General features: G+C 37.2%; 1 protein-coding gene across 2 annotated transcripts in view; it reads left to right on the forward strand.

Moving 5' to 3' along the window:
• NF1 (neurofibromin 1) overlaps nucleotides 1-21,632 on the forward strand; it is a 256,616-nt gene extending 234,984 nt beyond the window's left edge. Inside the window, exons 51-57 of one of the 2 annotated variants that reach the window (XM_004385390.1) lie at nucleotides 153-275; nucleotides 650-780; nucleotides 968-1,068; nucleotides 2,207-2,349; nucleotides 2,685-2,731; nucleotides 3,913-4,129; nucleotides 17,910-18,352. In XM_004385390.1, coding sequence (XP_004385447.1) covers nucleotides 153-275; nucleotides 650-780; nucleotides 968-1,068; nucleotides 2,207-2,349; nucleotides 2,685-2,731; nucleotides 3,913-4,129; nucleotides 17,910-18,052 — 905 coding nt within the window. In that variant the 3' untranslated portion in view covers nucleotides 18,053-18,352. Of the gene's footprint in view, nucleotides 1-152; nucleotides 276-649; nucleotides 781-967; nucleotides 1,069-2,206; nucleotides 2,350-2,684; nucleotides 2,732-3,912; nucleotides 4,130-17,909 lie in introns of both variants that reach the window. The other variant, XM_004385389.2, reaches the window with a different exon arrangement.
• The last annotated feature ends 862 nt before the right edge of the window (nucleotides 21,633-22,494 follow it).

Genomic DNA, 22,494 nt, shown 5'->3' on the forward strand with positions numbered 1-22,494 from the left:
GTTGTTAACCAATGTCATAAAACAATATGCGTACTACTGTTTCATGAGAAACTATTTGTTCTGTAAACCTTCACCTGAAGTACAATTAAAAAAAAAAAAATTCCTATTCATAGACGCTGGTTAATTCCATATCCTGTTACTTTTGTTTATAGGAACAAGGAAAAGTTTTGATCATTTGATATCGGATACAAAGGCTCCTAAAAGACAAGAAATGGAATCAGGGATCACAACACCCCCCAAAATGAGGAGAGTAGCAGAAACTGATTATGAAATGGGTGAGAAATAAAGTTAATTATTGATCTAGACCATTGAAAATAAGGTGGGAGATTACATTAAAGCTATATTTACTTTCCAGCCATTTCTTAGAATCTTTAGGGTGAAATAAACATTTGTTGTTTTCTGAAAGATAGGCTATACAGTCCTTAAAATAGCAGTTACCCTGTCATTTTAATGACATATATGTTATACAGCAATGTAAACAGCCAGAACTTCTATATAGGTGAATGATAGCTCTATATGATGTTGATATTTGCAAGTGTCTACTAAAGAGCTACTGAATTTTAGAGGTAATATCTAAATATGATAGGTGAGGTGGTATCCAGTATGAGTATTAGTACAGCTGATCACATTAATCGGTATCTTACTGCAGAAACTCAAAGGATTTCCTCATCACAACAGCACCCACATTTACGTAAAGTTTCAGTGTCTGAATCGAATGTTCTCTTGGATGAAGAAGTACTTACTGATCCGAAAATCCAAGCCCTTCTTCTTACTGTACTAGTAAGGTTTTTTGCTATTTTGAGGGTTTTGGGGTTTTTTTCCTCCCTTAAGTTTTTATTCTAATCTACTCTTAGGAAGCGCTTAAATATTAAAAACGTGAAAGCAGAAGTCTTCTGCTTCTCACCAGAACAAATAATTCAGCCATGCAGTAAAAATATTATTTGTTTACTTTTTTGCATCTTGGCAGGCTACACTGGTAAAGTATACCACGGATGAGTTTGATCAACGAATTCTTTATGAATACTTAGCAGAAGCCAGTGTTGTTTTCCCAAAAGTTTTCCCTGTTGTGTAAGTATCTCCTTTTGCTTTTAGTTAATTTTTGTACCTGTCTTGAAGTCAAATGCTTTAGAAAGGCTTAGGAAGAATATTACCCAGTAATGTTCACTGGTTGTGGAAAGGGAATAGTGAGATATTGTGATAGGATTTTAGCTTAGAGATAGTGTATTTAATGGTGGCTAAAACTAGTTTTGGTCTGTTAGGAAAAACATTTTTTATCTTGTTGATTTTCTTAAGTGGTTCATCATGATGAGCATTGTTGATTTTCTCACTTAGGAGCAAACCATCAGGCCGCCGTATTTAAATCAGCATACCTCTTTTGGTTTTCTTTTCAGTAGGGATTTTGTGTTTATCCACAGCTGAGTGAAAACCAAGTTCATCTCCTATTTGGGAGGTGAATTTTATTTTATCTTAAGGTCTAAAATAATATTAACTGCAAAGTGTTGTTCAAATCTAAATAACCCAAAGAACCTTGGGAAATTCAGTTCCTGATCTAAGCCTTCTATGTAGCACCACTATCTCCTTATTTTTGGTTAATCTCATTTTATAATTTCAGAATGTTATATAGTTAAGCTCTCAGTTATTTTTATTAATGAACTGTAGCTGGATTGGAAATAATTCATTTCTTCTTAAGTTTGAATTGCACTATATATTCCACCCCCTCTAAGCTAATTTTTCTTCCCTTATTTGTTCTGATTGAGCATTTATTAAGCACTGACTAATATAAAATTCAGTTTTACCTCCCTAGGTACACATCAACAGACAGCAGGAAAAAAATGATCCTAAAACATACTAAGTGGCAGACAAAAGCCAACCTTGTCTTGAACAGAAATTCACCATATATAGTCATGGTTATATGTCAGTACTAGTTATTTTTTTATCTTCTTTTCCCTGATAACCAAAAAAGAAACAAAAGACAAGCCAAAAAGGCGGACACACACACGCGCGCACACACACACACACACACACACACACACACACACACACTCATTATAGAAAATTTGGAACAGAAAAGCATCAGTAAGTAAAAAGCACTCGTCTTCCCTCATTTTTGTCACATTGTTCTGAGGAACATTATAATATACTTTCCAGTGTATATTTTCATTTACTTTTCTTCTAAAATGTTTCTTTGTTGACTTTTATTTTTCAGGCACAATTTGTTGGACTCTAAGATCAATACCTTGTTGTCATTGTGCCAAGATCCAAATTTGTTAAATCCAATCCATGGAATTGTGCAGAGTGTGGTGTACCATGAAGAATCCCCACCACAGTACCAAACATCTTACTTGCAAAGTAAATAAATATATCAGGAGAAGGATGGTTGATATGCATTATTGTAGAATGCGCTAAACTACAGAATTCTTTAGAAGGAATAGGCTTGTTCATACTTCTCTCTTCACGTGATTCTTTTAATTGTCTGTTCAGTAAGATAACTGGTTGAGAAAATTTTTTTTTTTTTAATTAAAATGTGGTTTTATACTGAGTATATTTTAAGTGAGTTTTAGTCTGCTTTGACCCTGTCCTGAGAAAATGTTTTCATTGTGTGCATAGATCAGCTATACAGTGTATTTCTGTTAAGATTAAAAGATGTCTTGATTGTCATAAGAGTAACATTTGATTTGTTGCAGGTTTTGGTTTTAATGGCTTGTGGCGATTTGCAGGACCCTTTTCAAAGGTAAGAAAGTATATTTTGCTCTATTACTACTAACAAAACAAAAGTTTTTATCCACGTAAGTGTGCCTACTTTAAGAACACACATTACGTTGAAACCAGAATAATGAATCACAATAAACACATAAGTTACTTTATCAAAAGTTTTTCACCACAAAATTCTTTCAAAGAGCAGCATCTTTAATATGTTTAAAATATATAATAGTTTTTACAAAAAATAACTCAGTTTATGCATGACTTTTCAGAAGGGTATGACAAGCCTCTATAAAACTTCTGCCCTCAGTTTTCATGTATTTGATATCTCAATGCACACACTTAATGTATCTTGTGAGAAAGAAGGAGCATTACCTATGGTTAAAATCTACCTCCTGAAAACATTTTTTCTTCCAACCTGTTGGATTAGATCCGTTCATCCCTGGATGTATCCTCATTTGCTCCGATCCAGTTTGTTCTTCGGTTGGCATTAGTTGCTATAGTGCTGTATAAATATGTATTTAGTTATTTTCTTTGTATATGATCTCTCTCCAAATTGATTGCGGTTCCTTGAAGGCAGGACTTCAGTGTCTTCCCCCTACAGTTCCTAGTGCAGTGTTCTACATACAGGGGGTGTTAAATCAATATAAATTATATAAGTCTTGTTCTAATTTTTAAGAATTGGGTAGTTACTTTGTAATTTTGTTTGGTACACAAATTGCTGAATATCTCTTGACATGCAAAGGTCGTCACTTAAAAAGTGGGCCTTAATTACAGAAATAGGTATATTGTACAGGAGTTTTTGTAGCTTGATTAGCCAGTCGCCCTCTCAGCCCTTTACAGTGTCTAGTTAGTTGAATCTCTAAATGGCAGCTAGACTGATGATGCTCTGCTAATTTGCTCTGTTTTGGAAAATTGGCCAGACATCATTCCTGATTGTATTGTCTCAGGATTAAATTCCATCTTTGTCTGTGCATGGCTTTCAGTAATTGCAGGTTCATCTGGAAGCTTAAAGTGTGAGCTGAATAAATGTCCCGGTTGTAAGTCCCATGGTAGTCTATAAATATTATTCCATCTCCTTTTTTTAGTGATCCAAGGAAGAAAAATAGTAAATTAAGCCCAAAACAAAAATTGAATTAAAAATTTTTGTCTTCAAAGGGGATTTACAAAAAGAAGAATAGAGCTAAAATAATTTCCTATTTTCCATTACAGCAAACACAAATCCCAGACTATGCTGAGCTTATTGTTAAGTTTCTTGATGCCTTGATTGACACGTATTTGCCTGGAATTGATGAAGAAACCAGTGAGGAGTCCCTCCTGACACCCACATCTCCTTATCCTCCTGCAGTGCAGAGCCAGCTTAGTATTACTGCTAACCTTAACCTTTCTAATTCCATGACCTCACTTGCAACTTCCCAGCATTCCCCAGGTCAGTAAATGTAATCTTTGTCATAAATTTGAGCAATAATATTAATATACCAACATTAGGAATTCCCTTGTTATCAGTTTATAGCAGATTTGCTCCTTTTTATCATGAGGTTCACCTTATCTTTCTTCTTTAGCTTGTAGCTGACTTGAATTTTGTTACTCTATAAAGCTTTCTACTTTCAAACAAGTTATACATAAGACAGTGAGATATTCATAGTGTTCCCGTAGTGTCCCAAGGTTGATAAGGTCTTAGCATATGGGCAGGAAGAGCAGCTTAAGCTACATTACCGTGTAAGTGAGCACAACTATAATTCCTTTACTAGCTATGCTAACATTGCCCTAAGGGCTTCTGTGTCTCTGATACAGCATACTTCTTTCAGAAAAAAAGTACACAAAATGTAGTGGTACCCCACTTTCCTGCTGCCAGTAACAACTCAGCCATCCACAGAGCAACCTGAAAATATGGAAGTAAATAGACAACCAGACCAGAAAACTCACCTCAAGGAAATAACATCTGAAGAATGTTTCTAGCTTCAAAGACTGGCTTACTGTGGAGTTGCTATTAGATCCCAGTGGGAAAAGTATACCAGTTCAACATGCAACTTAGAAGTGGTTGCACTGAGAAATAATAGCTAGGTTGGGGTAGACAAAAAACACAGTAGAAATGACAAACCTACAAAACTCTGGGCTTATTCGGTGTCAGGGTTAACAGCTTCACACAAGTTGATTGGCCCTAGGAGTGTTATTACAATACTGATACTGTGTGTGTCATCATGACAGTGAATAAGGAAGGAAAGCTTCCATTATAGTCGTGGTTTCTGCTTAGAAAAATATTTCTAAAATGATGAAAATAAAAGGTTTTGTCTTTAAAGTTCCATTACCTGAAAATTTCACTTAGGAAGCACCTCATTGTATAAGAAATTACTATACATAGTTCTTTTCACTGTTGGCATGGATTTTCTTTTAAAAAGTTAAATGATGTATTATAACTATTCTGTGATGTTCAGGATCCATAAATAGAATCCCCCGTTTATAATCCGAAACACACATAGTTTTGATGATTCTGAAGAATTTGGCAAATATAACATCCCATACATTTTATAAGTCATTGTGTAAAGTAATCATATTCAACTATTAAACTTCAGTCAATAACAAAACTTTGGTCAGCAGAGGAAACAAATGATTTAATTCAGCATTTATAGCATTTATTTGTTAATCACCTTACTATGTCTAGTCAGGTTATCCTTTTTTTCTCCCAAGAAAGAAGTCTGGCCAACTTTCCCCCCCATATAACCATGTTAGGGGCCCTGGTGGCGCAGTGGGGTAAGCACTTGGCTGCTAACTAAAAGGTCTGCTATTGGAACCCACCAGCTGCTCCGTGGAAGAAAGATGTGACAGTCTGCTTCTGTAAAGATTACAGCCTTGGAAACCCTATGGGGCAGTTCGACTCTATACTGTAGGGTGACTGTGAGAACTGAGTCAGCAGCAGCAGGTTTGGTTTTTGGTATGACCATGTTTGTTTGTCCTCTATCACTGATTCTATGGGTCAGTGGTTCTCCAGTTGTGGTCCCCAGGCCAGCAGTCATCACCGTCATCTGGGAGCTTGTTAGAAATGCAAATGCTAGGATTCCCAGCCTAGACCTCCCGCACAAAAAACTGTTGAGGGTGGGACCCAGCTAGCAATCTGTGTTTTAATAAGTCCCAGGTGATTCTTATGCACACGAGGGTTTGAAAACCACTGCGCTAGCTTTCGCCTGTGATCCCGCCCATTATCAGCATTTGAACTGTTGAAGTAGGGAATAACTTAAAATTGACTTCCTTCCAAATATTGTAGTCACTCACTGCTTCCCCCCCTCATAATATCTTCACATTTTGGAGCTAGGAGGAACCATAGAGGTGATCTCAATCTAGACTCACAGCTTTGTGTGCAGTTGGAAGACTGAGGTTTAGAAGAGTGAAGTAAATTGCTCCGTCCCACAGATCTTTTCTGGAACCAAAGCCTGTGCTCTTCCTACCACATTCATTGCCTGCTGTATCTCTCTGTCTGCCTGTCTGGTTGCTTCTAATCTGGCTTACCCTAATTCCACCAGTCCTTTTCCTCCGTGGTGTTGTTAGTTGTTGAGGTTGTTGCTTTTATAATAGTCAAACACTAAAGTTGATCACAATTAGAAAATTAGTAGACTCTGTCTATAGTAGTCTTCCTGTTTTTTTATAGTTGAGCCCTTGTGGCACAATGTTTAAGAGCTCAGCTGCTAACCAAAAGATCCACGTTTCAGATCTACCAGCTGCTCCTTGAAAACCCTGTGGGGCAGTTCTACTCTGTCCTGTAGGGTTGCTACGAGTCAGAGTCGACTCAATGGCAACAGGTTTGGTTTGTTTGTTTTTAAAGTTTGATTCATTTTGACCAAGCTTCTGCCTCTTGGGCTGCTAAAGTCCTGTTAGAGTTGTCAAAATAATTAGTTGTTTTTATATTAACTTTTTTTTAAATTCAGGCTAATTGTTAGAGGATTTCAGCCAGTCTTTGCCCAATGATGGGGACAATAAAATAGGTTGAGAATATAGGTATGCTGTAGGGGGAAAACATCATAAAGTTTAATAAGGCAAAAAGTAAGTTTTATTCAGCATATATTCAAAAGGACAAAAGTGAGAAAACGGACAAGCATGCTGCTAGAGCCATGGCTGCCGGAGTCCAAAGAGTATTACAGAATAGGCAAGAATGGGAAGACGGACAAGCATGCTGCCACAGCCATGTCGGCCCAAGTCCAAAGAACAGTTACAGAGCCATCAGTATATATTAACATTACAAATGGGCAAAACCATTGAAAGCTTCACCTTTTCACAGATTGGTTAGAAACTGTGATCCTACATTTGGAATTGTCTTTCTTAACAATCATTGGTACAGGTTTCAGTAACGACAGTCAGGAGGGTCTTCACTGGTCCAACAAATTTCTATTTACTAACTGCTAACACAAAAAGATAAGAGTAGAAAGTCTTTTGTGTTCTGTTTGATTGACTTTATGTGAAAGTTTCACTAAAAGATATTTTCCAAGATTATCTTAGCTATTGTGTTTATACCTCAGGGCCCAGTTGATGTGTCCTTGTGAGTCCTTGTCAGCCGTTGTGAACCCAGCTCCAGCTGGGTTACATTCTCTACGCTCAAGGAGAGAAAATAATAACTCCAATATTATTTCCTAAATCAGGTATCAGTGCAGATTCGCCTGCTAGTTGATTAATCACTATGTCCAGTGATGGTTGAACATTTGCGACATCATTGGCTTTGGAAAAAGTCTTACTCTGTAACCTCTTATTTAAAATTGTCTGTAAAAACCAGAGACTGGCATATATGGTTTGGATCACAGTTTTAAACCACTGGTGTCACCTCAGTAGTATTCCAAAAATGGTTGTGTGAATAGACTGCTACACACTGAAAACCTCTGACTGCTCTCAAAAGAAATTAGACCTTTAAAATTAATAGAATTAATTAAAGGAATCACTGTGTTCAGTTATTCATGTTTCTAAATTGTGCATGCTTTGGTTTGCTAGGTTATTTTACTACAGTTTTGTAGAAAAGGTTTATCTTTTCACTAGTAACTTTTCTCTCCCACGAAGTCCGTTTGTGTCTCTTAAGTTGTGGGTTTATTTCCATGAAAGGATCCTGATTCATCTGTGTGCCTAATGATTGTGTTTTTGTCATCTGCTCTTATAGAATACCTCTAAGGCTAAAAGTTAATACTTTCTTTGTAATTAGTTGATACAACTTCATATCTTTACCTCCACGTAATGTACCCTTATCTACTCATTTGTTTATGGAGCTGAGTGTGCTGCTATCAAAGGGCTAAAAGCAGTGATGATTCTTACCCGGAATCCTGACTCAGTCCAGCATTTCCATCTTGCTGTTTAGCTATATAAGGAGCCCTGGTGGTACAGCGCTCGGCTGCTGACAGAAAGGTTGGCAGTTTGAACCCACCCAGCAGCTCCGTGAGAGAAAGACCTGGTGATCTGCTCCCGTAAAGATTACAGCCTACTCTGTCATTTGATGGCACTCAACAACAACACTTAGCGGTATAGAAACTGAAATAGCTTCTTATCCCTGCTCCCATCCTCCAAGTCCCAAGCAGCAGTATTTAAAGAAGCTGTGTCACTCCCTGAAATTGAGCAGAAGAGTGGCTTGCCATCAAATTACCCAGCTTCAACCTGTGCTCATTCTACTGAGCTTACACCGGTGAGGGTTCTTGTGCCCTATGTCAAAGGCGAAAGTTGCTGATCTGCACATAGGTCATCCCTTTACTGCAAACTTTCCATGTCAATGCAAGACTCTGGCTGCTTTTTAGATTTTGGTGGTTTTACAGCAGAATCAGCCGAATCAGCCACTAAGCTGTATTTTCTTCTGGTCTCCAACCAACGTTTTCTGCTATCTGATAATCAACTGGATAAGAGATGCATGAACCTGCCGGCATTAAACCTTATTTAAACAAAAATTTTGGTGATAAGTTCATCAATCACCAGCTTTTGAAGAAAAACTTACCTGAAGCAGTTAAGTTTCTTAATAAATGCATCTTTCTTAATAAATTATCATAGCCCAGTTGTCCATCCTGTCAGCAAAAAAGGGATTGTTTTTTAAGTCCACATCTAAAAATACATAAATTACTGTCCTCTGAAACCCTCCCTAGTAGAATTGAACTTGGCATCACTGGAGCCAATGGGCTATACTCAGAGATCAGTGCATATAAAATTGTATTAACTGTGGCCCTCTTAGCCAAATGAGCATAAAGCTTTGCCTCTTTAGACTATCCCAAATGTTGCTGAGAATGTCATGAAGATAATCCATAACGTTTACTCCATGATAATTAAGAATATTTCAGACTTGGTGTTTGGATTCATTATTAGGTCCAGTGTAGCTTAGCTAGACATGAATTAAAGAACCAGGATTAGAACTAGAAAATAAACTATATTTACCTAAAAAATGCTGTTTACTTTCTCTTGCTTAAAGCAGATGAACAAAGAAGGCTTTTTTAAAGCTGTGTTTTGAATGATTCATAACCATTTCAAGTGCAGTCTTCCAGCATCCTGTTTAGATACTGAAGACCCACTATACTGGGAATAAAGATCCAGATGGAATTATATGGGCTTAAAAAAAACAAACTTGTTGCCATCGAGTGATTCCAACTCATAGCGGCCCTATAGGACAGAGTAGAACTGCCCCATAGGGTTTCCGAGGAGCAGCTGGTGGATTTGAACTGTCGGCCTTTTGGTTAACAGCCGAGCTCTTAACCATCACACCACCAAGGCTCTGTATGAACCTAGTACTTATTAAAAAGAAATTACATAGATCTATTTCCAGAGTATTGGAATTTAATTTCTTCTCTGTCAGGATCGCCTAGTATTTTTTATAATGTAATTTAATTCAGTTTAAGCATTTGCACACCTCTTGTATAGATATATGCTAGGCACTCGAGGGCATTCAAAAATGAAAGAGACCCTGACGCTCAGGGATTTGACAGTTTTTTCCTGTGGTTCTCAGTATTGAGTTTTGAACTAAAATTATTTCCTTTAGATCCATGTTCTAAGTGTACACAAGTTGTCTGATATTAATTATAAGATTATATTATACATTAATATAATGTACTGTAGAGAATAGCCAGAACCCTGGATACTTACCCTACAGATAATCATTCTTTACTATATGCATAGGGCTCTATTAGACCTAAAGGAGCAGGGAGCTAATAGGGCATGATACCTGCCTTCAAATAAATTTCAGAACAGTGAGAACAATAAAGTGTACACAGATAACTCTTTTACCCTTTTTGTGGTACTTGTCACGTGATATCTTGTACTATAAAGTATTCTAATAGCTACAAGGGACATCTGTTTGGAAGAATCAGGTAATTATCGCGAAAGTTTTAAAATACGCATTTTTACCTCAAAAAAATGTGAGGCATATGTTATAATTTTTTAAACAGAAACGAGTAAGCCCGTAATCTACTGTAAATGGTTTTTACTAGGGAAAAAAAGCCTTTTTTTTCCCCTTTGACTAGCTTATTTTACTACTTGCATTGGAGCATGATTTTTTTAGAGCAAAGACCTATTTTGCTATTTCTTATTTCAGATTCACTTCTTCTGCTTTATTTATGGGCTGTGCCTAAGCCTGTTGGTCATTTGCTTACTTTGCTTCTGAACTGAGACCTGCCCCTGGAAGGTGGGTGGGTTGGCTAGTAATCACAAGCATTCCTGAGCCAGTAGTGCCGACAGTTGTGTGCGCAGAGTGGTATTCCATCAAAGCCATTTCTCTAAACTTAGACTGAGTCAGTATTACTCCTAATATGTTTACTGGGTTTAAAATACTTCTTTTTTAGAATAAACTTAAAGGCCTCTATTTTGAGACCACTTAAAATCTCTAAAACAATTTTAATTTTAATGTTTTAGAAGAGTGCTCATGGTATCACTGGACCTCTATTTGGTATTTTCTTGATTTTTTTGCCCTTCTCTTTCTTTGTTATTACTCTGTATTTAAGAGAGAAAATCATTTTAATTTGAGCAGTTGCTTGCCATAATTTCTGCTAATTTTTCAGTTAATTCTTGATTTAAACTAAAATTCTTAATTCTAATAAAGATGGTAAAAAAACACATCTGTCTGTAAAATTATAAGTTCTGTAAAAACTGTAGGCTCTGTAATTACAGATAATAATGTTTAGGAAATTAATGTTCAGACTTCGGTAATTAAAATCAGGTTTCTTCTAAAAAACCAGGAACCATAATAATTACCTAGTATCTGATAGTATCTCACCTTTTTGGTTTTTTAATCTTATGGACATCACTCACTTTTGTTTTTTTTTTCCATTCTGTATCTGTGAAGCTTCTCTACCTTGCTCTAAATCAGCAGTTTTCACGCAGCTGTTCCCTCATCAAGGTATTCTTTACTTTCATCATATTTGCACGAAATACTGCTTACCCTGCACTTGTCCTGGGCACATGGCATGAGACTTCATTCACCAATCCTTATAAACACAGTCTGGCTTAGCACCTGAGAAACTTGTAAGGCCACCAATTTATAAGGTCTGGCTGCTTATCAGAACCACAGGGCCATTGTGTGTTTTGTCTCAGCTAAGGAGCTGGTATACTCACCCTGAGCACTGAAGACACAGTCCCAACCTAGTACTAACACAGAGCAAGTTAGTTAAAAAATAAAACTCAAAGGAGAGTTAATAGACAGAAAATAGGATATATGGTTTGAGGAAGATTTTTTTTTTTAGGTTGTTGTTGTTAGGTGCTGTTGAGTCAGTTCTGACTCATAGCAACCTTATGTACAACAGAACGAAGCACCGCCTAGTCTTGCGCCATCCTCAGAATGCTTGCTATGTTTCAGCCCACTGTTGCAGCCACTTTCTGAGTCCATCTCATTGAGGATCTTCCTCGTTTTTGCTGACCCTCGACTTTACCTAGCATGATGTCCTTCTCCAGGGACTAGTATTTCCCGATAACATGTCCAAAGTACTTGAGATGAAGTCTCACCATCCTCGCTTCTAAGGAGCATTCTGGCTGCACTTCTTCCAAGACAGATTGGTTTGTTCTTCTGGCAGTCCATGGTATATTTGATATTCTTTGCCAACACCATAATTCAAAGGTGTCAGTTCTTCTTTAATCTTCCTTATTCATTGTCCAGCTTTCACGTGCATATGAGGCGATTGAAAACACCATGGCTTGGGTCAGGCACAGCTTAGTCTTCCAGGTGATGTCTTTGCTTTTTAATCCTTTAAAGAGGTCTTTTGCAGCAGATTTGCCCGATGCAATACATTGTTTGATTTCTTGACTGCTGCTTCCATGGGCGTTAATTGTGATTCCAAGTAAAATGAAATGCTTTACAACTTCAGTGTTTTCTCCATTTATCATGCTGTTGCTTATTGGTCCAGTTGTGAGGATTTTTGTTTTCTATATGTTGAAGTGTAATCCATACTGAAGGCTGTAGTCTTTGATCTTCATCAGTAAGTGCTTCAAGTCCTCTTCACTTTCAACAAGCAAGGTTGTGTCATTTGCGTGTTGCAGGTTGTTAATGAGTCTTCCTCCAATCCTGATGCCATGTTCTTCTTCATATAGTCCAGCTTCTCAGATTATTTGCTCAGCATACAGATTGAATAAGTATGGTGAGAAGATACAACCCTGACGCACACCTTTCCTGATTTTAAACCACACAGTATCGCCTTGTTCTGGAATTCCCATTCTTCGCAGTGTTATACATAATTTGTTATGATCCACACTGTCCAATTCCTTTGCATACTCAATAAAACACAGGTAAACATCTTTCTGGTATTCTCTGCTTTCAACCAAGATCCATCTGACATTAGCAGTGATACCCCTTGTTCCACATCCTCTTCTGAATCCAGCTTGAATTTCTGGCAGTTCCCTGTCAATGAACTGCTGCAACCATTTATGAATTGTCTCCAGCAAAAGCTTAGAAGATTTTAATTTTCTTCAACTATAAAGCCAACCCCAGTGTCTCCTTAGAAATTAAAGCTGTCCGTCCACTCTGTAACCTTTGTTAAGAAAAGGAATGAGGGCATTAGTTAGCTCTAAGAACTAAGAAGAAAAATTTGATACATTATGTCTGATTTATAAAGGATGCCTTTTATTTCTTTTATCCTTCTGTGATTATTATACAGAAAGATTAGAAGTAAACAAAAAAAGAAATGTCGTTGGTAAAAGTACATTTTAAATAGATAAAAATTCTTACATTTACTGTTTAGTGTATTTAGCTTAAAATATACTCCTAAGTATATATTTAACACATCTCCATGAATATATTTACTATAGCATAAGAACAGCTATATTTATATTTTTCTTCTGAGAAGATTATATTTTATGCTTGTTTGCTTCAGTAATTGTATAAATTCTGGCATAAAATTCATAAAACTCCTTCCAGTACCTTACCTGATCTTTTTATTTCAGGTATTAGAAGCATCTAAATTTGTGTAGCAATTATTTTACCTATGTGCAAAAAGTCTCACAAAGATTATCTTAATCTGATTCTTCTCACAATTCTCTGGGATAGACAGGTCTTCTATTATCCGTATTTGCCAGCTTTCAGAAATCTAACCAGATAAGAGTTCTGATCCAACCGAGGCCCAAACCTGGGTCTTCTGGCACGTTTGCCTTATTATATATGTGACCAGTGAGCCTTCTAACACGTTTGCCTTCTTATATGTGTAATAACTGAGTCTTATGACCTGTTCACCTTATATATATAATAAACAAGTCATCTGACACATTTTCATTATTATAAATGTAACCATCTAAGCAAAACAGAATCAGACAACCTGCCGAAGCTCCTGTGCAGGTGATGGGAAAGTTGCATTATTATTCGTCTTTCATTTTTGTGGTGAAACTCACAAATTACCTAACCCATCTTCCTCAGCTTCTCAAGAATTAAAAGGAATTCAGTCCTTTTATTATTTGAAGATATTAGGCTCCAGTTTGGGAAAATGTTTTGGTGTTTAAAAAATACGTGAATTTAAAATAATTAAGTGTTTTATTATTTGTCAGGCTGGAGCTTTATCATTAGTTGCAAAATAAACAAGCCCTGATACCTGCCTTCAAGGAACTCATGTTCTAGCAAAGGAGATAGACATATAACTTAAGTAACTATAATGTAATCTAATAATTCTTTTCCTCACTTCCTCAGTTCACTGCATTTTGGTCAATGACAGCTTTTGTTTAAGATCTTATCTTTATCTGGAGCCACCATAATTCATTGAAGCATAGTGCTGTTAATACACTGTTGAGGTGAATTTTCGGCTTCTTCCTGCCCTGCATGTTTGTAGCTCTGCATGTTTGACCACAGCGTATCTGTGGGCAAATTTAAACTAGTGAATCAGAACCACAGATGTTTTTAGCTTTATTTCATTCAGGTTGTGGCCTCTGGGTTTGTCAGTTCATGGATTTTTGCTTTTGTGCCCACCAAGGGCCAAAAGGGAGAGCTAGTGCCTAGGGGCATAAGAGACCAAGACACAAAACCTCACAGAGGCCTGGATGAGAAGTACAACACCAAGGTCTTTTCAGGTACCAATGCAGGATTGATTTCTTCTCCATTTTAGCAGTCTGATTGACGATCTTAGAGTTTTCCTGTAGAATGCTGAGACCAAGTTCTTCACCAGCTTCTAATTTTAGAGGGTAAAAAGAAAGACTGCTGCCAAAATTCTCAGAAGTGAGAATTTTGCTTAGAAACATAAAATGCAAGAACCAGATACAGTGATCATTCTGCCTCATACTAACTTAGCTTTTTCAAGAGTCTGTATTTTAGCATAAATATAATGCATTTTATTTGTTTTTGTTTTTAATAGACCCTCTAGGATTTTTATGTCAGTTTCTGCTTTGATCCTTAAAGTTAAACATCTTTGCTGCAAAGCTGAATTTAGCCACAGGGCCCTTCTAGTGGTTGTCCAAAGGAATCACAGTCATGCCTCATTTACCTCTGTGTCACTTGTAGAGTTGAGTCACAAAGCAGAAAACAACACACATACAGAAACAGAATTGAATTGAGATGAAAATTAAATTTGAGAGTAGAAATAGGACATCAACCTCTCACACAGCATTGAAACTTTGAGTTATGAGTGACAGCGCTGACAAATCAGTCATGCTTTGACATTTTTAATTAAAAGATACATGTGCTCATTAGGGTGGAGAATATAAAATTTAGAAAAGTAGAAAGAGGAGAAAAATCACCCTTAATCCCACCACTCTAAGATGACCACTGTTAATGAACATTTTGGTCTATTTCCTTCTAGTTTCTTTACATAGTTGAGGTCATATTATGTGTACAATTTTATAGCTTGCTTTTTATCCTCAACATGTAACAGGAGCTAAGGCTTTTAACAAATTAAGCAAAAAAAAAAAGATAATTTCCTTAACAAAACAAAAAAATAGAATATTCATAGTACTTCTTTGTAGAAATCTTCACCTTATTGACTTAATCTACGTAAGTACAATTTATGTCATTTTAATTCTCAAGAATACCACTGAGCAGGCCCTTATCCTCGGACGGAAACACCGCTGCCTTGCAATGTTTAATGGCTGCTTTCCCTTCAGAGTGTGCCATAGTCCAGCAGTATCAAGGCTCCTCCAAAGGAGGGCACACAAGAAAGAGCCCCGGGGTGGGGGGCAGATTGCTGGCAGAGAGCCACAAGGCCGTTCTAGTGGTTGTCCAAGGGGTGTATCCCTCCTGATGACCAGCTCCAAGTTGTTTAAAAGCCGCTTCACTTTAAAGCCTAGTTTTGCCTTGAATCTTATTTCCTTTTAGGGAAATGACTCCAGATTAGGAACTATCGGACTTGAACTTGTAGGTCACACGTAGATGAAATGAAAAGTCAGATAACACCAAGTTCCATGATAATTTCAGGTGGCAGAAGCCAAAGGGAGAAAAAAAAATAATTGCCTTTTCTACTAAATATGTGGCACCCCCGGGAGGAGATCAGAAGTTTTGTGCTTTCTGGCTCTGAATTACAGGGAGCTAGTCATCATATTTTTAAAAAATAGATGCATTTAGTCCAACCAGCCTTTACTGAAGAAGTCATCGACTGTATTTGATAGGGGAAAAAAATGAATAATAAATTATCTTTGCCCTTCAAGGTTCTTTTAGTGTAGTGGAGGAAATAAGACATGTATAGAATAGAATAGTCATCATATAGGCAAATGTAATAAATGCTGTGTAAAAGGGAGAAAAAAAACGAAGGAGAAAGTGGTTTTGGCAGGAGACAGAAGAATGTGTCAAGAAGGAAACAGAGATGAGAAAAAACATAGGTTGAATTTTATGCTGTAGAGATAGACAAGGCAATTTAAAAGAGCCTAAACAAACACATCACAAGAAAGTTCAGGGCAGCTCTAAGAGATGATGAGCAACCCTCTTACAATTTTGTTATTAACTTTTTAAAAATAACCTTGAAGAAGATGCAGATAAGTTCATAGGAGAGTTTAAAAATAATCCAAAATTCTGTTGTCCAGAGAAAAGTGCTGTGAACTTTGTGGTGTGTTTTCTTCCATCGGTCTTTCTGTGCATAGCGTACTATTAGATTAGAACAGCGCAGATTCGAGATGCTGGTCTGCTGTGCTGGGCTCCGAGAGAGTACTTGCTGACATTTTAAACTCTGCACTCATACCCCTAGCCCAGTGCACTTTTTCATAAATCAACACTGACGAATGCCCATGTTGCTTTGATAAGTTTGGGACAGCAAACGTCTATTGAGCCTATATAAATCAGACCATGTGCTCATAGATGCCTTACACCCCGAATTGAATTCAGAGCTGAACCCAAATGAAGGATGCATGGCTCCTAGAGGGTGATGATCACAAGTGCATTTCTATTTTGCTCATGAGCCAACAAATAGGTGGTTGAATCTGTGTACATTTGCTATAACAATAATAAATCCTCCTCGACTTGAAATACTAATTTTTGTCCAAAAGTGGAAATAGCTGTTTTTTTTCTGATTATAAAAATTCAAATGTTACAGATAAGAATAAAGAAAGTAAAAATTACCTGGAATCACATCATCCAGAGATCACGTATTTTGACAAATGTTTTTTCAGCCTCTTTTTTTCTGTGTCCGTTTTGTTGTTGTTCTTTTCGTCTTTCCCTAAGTGTGGGAACATACGTGCTGTTTTGTAACTTGATTATTTTTCCTACCCCAAAATTATAGTCATCTTTTTGTGTCAGTAAATACCAGTACTTTACATTTTGAGACAAATTGCCAAAATACTCTCTAAGTTTTTGTTCTCCCACCAATTAGTTAGGCCAAAAAATCAGTCTAATTTTTTTGGTAAATTTTATTGATATATAACAGACAGAAAAGCACACAAATCACAAGTTTACAGCTTAATGAGTTTTTAGAAAGGAAACACTTGAAAATCCAGCAGCCAGGTCAAGAAACAGAATATTACCAGCACTCCAGAGCCACCCTCATTGCCCCTCCAGCCACTATTTCCCCAAGGGTAACCACTGTTCGGTGACCTGTCTAATTTGTAATCCTTACTAATCTGGTGGGTGAAAATATCTTGTTTTTGTTTCTGGTTACTTTTCTGAAGTTACTACTTAGATTATTTATAAAATAATTGTAGGGCCTAGCTTTTGGAGGTTTTAATCTCCACCATGAGAGAAATAAATGGCATCTGTTTTAGGTGCAAAACATGAAATAAAATGAATTTCCATAGTTGAAAAGAAGGTCAAAGCAAAGATTCTACAATACGACCTTTGTGATACATTATTTTCCCAGTATATATTTGAGTTCCTTTGGGACAGGCACTGTGGTTGAAAAAATAAAAAGCATCTGACTTTTCTTTGCAATGATGAATTTGACAGAAAGAAAGTAAAAATTTAATTTTTAGATCAGTACCTTCTGCAACTGGAGAGTATATTCTGTGGCTAAACATGAGTAAAGATATGTGGTTAGAAGCTGGCCTCTGCTGGAAGCTTCTGGTATGAATTGGAGGAAGGAGTTCTAGTGTTCCCTGGTGGCCGCTTAACTTTTCATTCAGCTTAAGCCTGCCTGCCCCTAACTTTTTCTTGCAACTTCTCCTCTTTCTTCTTATGCTGTTTTTCTGCTATGATGGCAAATCTTGCTTAACAAAATTTGAGATTTTCTGAGTGACAAGGTCTTTAGAAACATTCTAGCAGTTGATTATTAAAATGAAATATGGATAAAACATTTTGCCAGCTTGATCTCAGATAAAAATAGTGAGATTTAATCCTGGAGCTTCACACCAAAAGAGAGGGAGTAATTGGCTGCTCTGTTTCTCTTCAGGAATCGACAAGGAGAACGTTGAACTCTCCCCCACCACTGGCCACTGTAACAGTGGACGAACTCGGCATGGATCCGCAAGCCAAGTGCAGAAGCAAAGAAGTGCTGGGAGTTTCAAACGTAATAGCATTAAGAAGATCGTGTGAAACTTACTTTCTTTCTTTTTTCAAACAGACCTAACATACATGGGCTCTTCACTAGTGACCCCTTCCCTAGCCTTGCCCCATCACCACCAGTTGTGATGCTGCACTTCATGTTTTATAATGAACTCATCCAGTCTGCCATGTTGCCAGATGATCAACTCTTGGAAGCATTGCCTAAATTTAATGCTGCTTTTTTCTTTATCTTTTTTTTTTTTTTTTTCCTACTTTGCTGTGTGTCTGGTTTAAGCAAGTATTCACAACAACTGCAGAGGAAGTGGGAAGTCAGGAAGCTTGAACTGAGAACATCTCAACTGTGAGAGAGGATGAATTCTTGAATACTGCTACTACTAGCCAGATATGAAAGCCATTTGCACAGAACTCTGCCTTCTGTGTTTTCCCCTTCTTCATCATACAAAGTAAAGTGTTAGTCTTATTTACACACTTCTCAAGATAGAAATCTATGGGAGAAATAATATTATAACCCCAGTATGCTTAATCTGACTTTTAGCTGTGGGCTTTTTTTTTAACCTTACAAAACTGAAGGAACCACAGGGGTCAAGCCTCAGTAACTTCACAACATAAAGCCACAGGTGAGGTACTTTGGGGGTGGGGGATTTAGTATTTTTAGTGAGTTCTTAAGAAATATTAACACTTGCGTACTAGCAATAATTACAGGAAATTAAGAGTAACTACATATATCTTAACATTACCAAATCAAAACTATGAGTTCTGAGGCCTTATCCAAACTCAGTTATCAAAACTAGTTTATTTTTTTCTCCAGCTGATTCTCTTTCAATCTTTGAATATACTCCAGGTTTGTTTGTTTTTGTTGTTGTTGTCTGCTTGTTTTTCGGTAAGCCACAGCGATTCTAAGTGTAGTAATTAAACATTTGTTCCTCCTCTTTTTCTTTCCTAAATAATTCTGAGCAGGGAATCAGTGAACAAAGTGTTGAAAATTGTTCTAAGAAGGTAAATTTCATTGGTGTTTGCATTAGCTCCAAAGCAAAATGGAATGGTACGTGACTTTTAGAGTAGCTGAAACTTTTTTTTGTTAAATAATTTTCCAAGAAACATAGAGTATGGTGTATATTATCGTAAATTTCTTAAATAAGATGTGTTTTAAATGTCTTGTACTCTACCCCCTCCCTGCCAAAAAATCAGGACTCTCTTTAGCAAAACATTTGGGTTCTGTAGGATAGAATTGCATTTGATCACTGTGAAAAGACTGGTCAGCCTGCATTAGTGTGACGATAGGGGACTGTAAGAGTTGCTGCTATGCTGAATAGTGTGGATTATTATTATGGAATTTCCATAGGAATGCAATCTAATTTCCTTGTGGTACCTGCAGTGTGCAAAATAATTTGACTTCAGTGAGCATATTAGTATCTGGATATTCCAATTTAGAGCTAAACCATATTTATTACAAAAAGATATTATCCCCCTAGTCCCAGATTCCCTTTATATGTTAAGATATAATAATGGCTTGGGGGAGTGGGGCCTAGGGGAGAGGATAGTTTCCTGTAGTGCTGTTTCATTAGTGGATTTCAGTAAATTAAACTCCACAGCTAAATCAATAAATTATGGTACATATGAGTGTTCTGATTTTAATAATATAACACATTTCACATTTATCCACACAGTAACAATGTAATATGTTAATGTAAATAAAAATTGCTTTTGATATTCAGAAATAACAAGAATTTAATTTTTTTAATTTGTTTACAGTCCTGGGAAAAGTAAGAACTATTTGCCAAAATAAAAAGGAAAAAAAAAGGTATTAATAGTGATTTTGACATAGAATTATTGGGAAATATTGAAGACAGGTGCAATTAACCAAACTTTTTTTTCTTTTTTTTTAAAGTATTGTAGAGGCTCCATTAGAATAGAGTGTTTATAGTAACAGAGCAGCTAAGACTCTAAAGAAGCCAAGACTAGAACCAAGTTTAGAAATCGATCATTAACCAGTGCCAAGTATGCCAAGCTGCTGTCACGGTCTTGCTTCTCCCACCGCCCAGTGCTTTTCTGGTGTCGGTATCACAGCTTCTCGGCTCCTGAAATTTCAGGCAATGTGAGCCTTTAATAATTTTAGTTCAATGTTTTTTTCTCTTTGTTTTTAGTTTGGTGCATACGACAGTGGGTAGCGTTACGCTATTTTGCTTCTTCCATCAAAATAGAGACTTCCAAAATTTTACTGTTGACCAAGTGTTGATCTTTCCATAAACCAGTTTTCCAAGGTATGCTGTTTCTTAGATGCATTCATTATTTCCCTCTAGTGTAATGAATGAATTCACTTGAAGTACCTCATGAAATGATCAGCGTTGTACAAATCAAACGTGAGCCTTCTTTGAACTGCAAAAATTACTTTTGACAAGTACAACTTGGGAATTTGAAAACTTACTAAGGTTTAAAATTTACCTGGTTTAAAGAACTTGCAACTTTGGAGGAAAATACAGCTTTCCGAGTAACTAAAATGAACATGAGCTAAATCTCTCACCAGTATGTGTCCCCTGAGAAATGAAACACCTTTTTAGGCCTTATTACCTGTATTCTACAAAAGAAATTCTGAAATTGAGAGCAAGTTGCCCATTTTGCATAATTTGATGTAAGTTCTGTAAAGAACATTATCAGTAATTTGTTTAAGGTTTGTGGATGTTTCCCCTGACTTTTTAAAGAGGGAAACAGTAACAGCCATGTTTTTGTTGCATAATCTCCCCTGGTGTGCCAGTGCCCCCATCCCAGGTGCGTGCCCATTTGCCAAGGCTTTGTTCACTTTCTCTGAGGGGAAGTGGCTAGCGCTCTGTTCTCCTTCAGTCAACACCTGTTCATTATCCAGCACCAGGTCCCAGCTCAGGACACTGCAGTGAACTTCCACCACCAGGAACTATGTCCTCGTGGGGGACACAGAATGGAAGCCAGCAGCCCCTCAGGGTTTGTGGAGTTTAGGGTGTCTCCGTTTTTTTTTTTTCTTTTTTTGTTTTTTTTGTTGTTGTTGTTGTTTTGGGGTTTTTTTTAGTTTTTACATTTTCCCACCAGGCATAATGAGGCATGTCTTATTCAATGTTATGCAATGAATTTATACAAAAATTCACTTAGTGTCAGCCACACAATTTTTTTTAATGCAGTATATTCATCTGTAAATAGTTTGTGTAAAATTTGACAGAAAAGTATATTTACTACACTGTAAATACATGTGATGATATATTGTATTATTTTGCTTTTTTGTAAAGCAGTTAGTTGCTGTACATGGATAACAAACAAAATTTGATTATTCTCGTGTTGTTAACTTCTTCCTGCGACTGCGTTACATCATTTAAAGAAAATGCTATGTGTTGTAAACTTACATTGTATATGATAAGTTACTTTCCTTTCCATCTGGGCCTAAATTTTGGCAGTTTTCTTGTCTGCAACCTTGTTAATATTGTAAGCAATTGTACGCCAGCAGGAGAAATACTGCCCAACAGACAAAATTGGTAATTGTAGGGGAAATTGTAGAAATCCGTTTCATATCGTTGTTGTTCCCCACCCATTCTCCTCCTTGTGTATGTACTCCCCTCCCTTTTTTTAAGTAAAATGTAAATTCAATCTGCTATAAGATGTGGGGAGTAATTTAATTTCTTCACGTGCATCAAGCTCTGTTTTCTCACTTCCCCCATCCCTTCCTGGTCTTAGGAAACAAGGCAATTTCCCTTTTTTTTTTTTTTTTAAAGGATGCTTTTGGATTCCTGGTCTCTAAACTAAAAATAATTTTGGTGAAATGCTTTTTCAGGGCCTGCCAGACACAGAGGTAACTCTCTTCTCTGGGATAGGCTGGCTTGACCTCTTTTAAAACGATCATTTAGGAATCCCCAAGATCACCAGTCAGAGGGATGTGTTAGGACCCCACCAGTTCTCTCCAGCTTTTTCCGCTCCCCCCGTAAGGAATCTTCTGTGACACTACATGTGTGAGCACCTTGAAACACCTTCCCTGGCTCACCCGCTGCAAGTTTTACTATTTTGTTTAGCCCCATTGTGTGGTCGACACCCAGATGGAAAGAGACCCCAGCCTAGACCCTGTGGGCAGAACGGAGCTGACCCAGGAGAGGAGACTGGTGAAGGCAGCAGCCTCCAGCCATAAACAGTGGACTAAAAAAGCCGGGAAACATATACCTGCAGGTCAAAGCCAGGGCTGGTCTTATTTATTGGAGGACAGAAAAGCAGGAATACCTCCCTGGAGAGGTTGCTGATATTCTTGGGTCCCATCCCAGACCTCCAAGGCAAACTCCAGGGATGGGGTCATGGGAGACGTGTGTGTGTTGAAGGTGCACGTGTGCATATAACATGTATGCATGTATATTTAAAGTGTCCAAAACAGCTTCATACATTTTACCTAAAAGGTTCTTACCTTTGTCCCCAAAAGTCATAGTTCAAGACATTTGTAGGTCCTTTACCATGAGTTTATGCTGGGA

This window comes from Trichechus manatus, unplaced genomic scaffold, assembly GCF_000243295.1.
Source record: "Trichechus manatus latirostris isolate Lorelei unplaced genomic scaffold, TriManLat1.0 scaffold00138, whole genome shotgun sequence".
In the NCBI taxonomy this organism is placed as follows: Eukaryota; Metazoa; Chordata; class Mammalia; order Sirenia; family Trichechidae; genus Trichechus; species Trichechus manatus.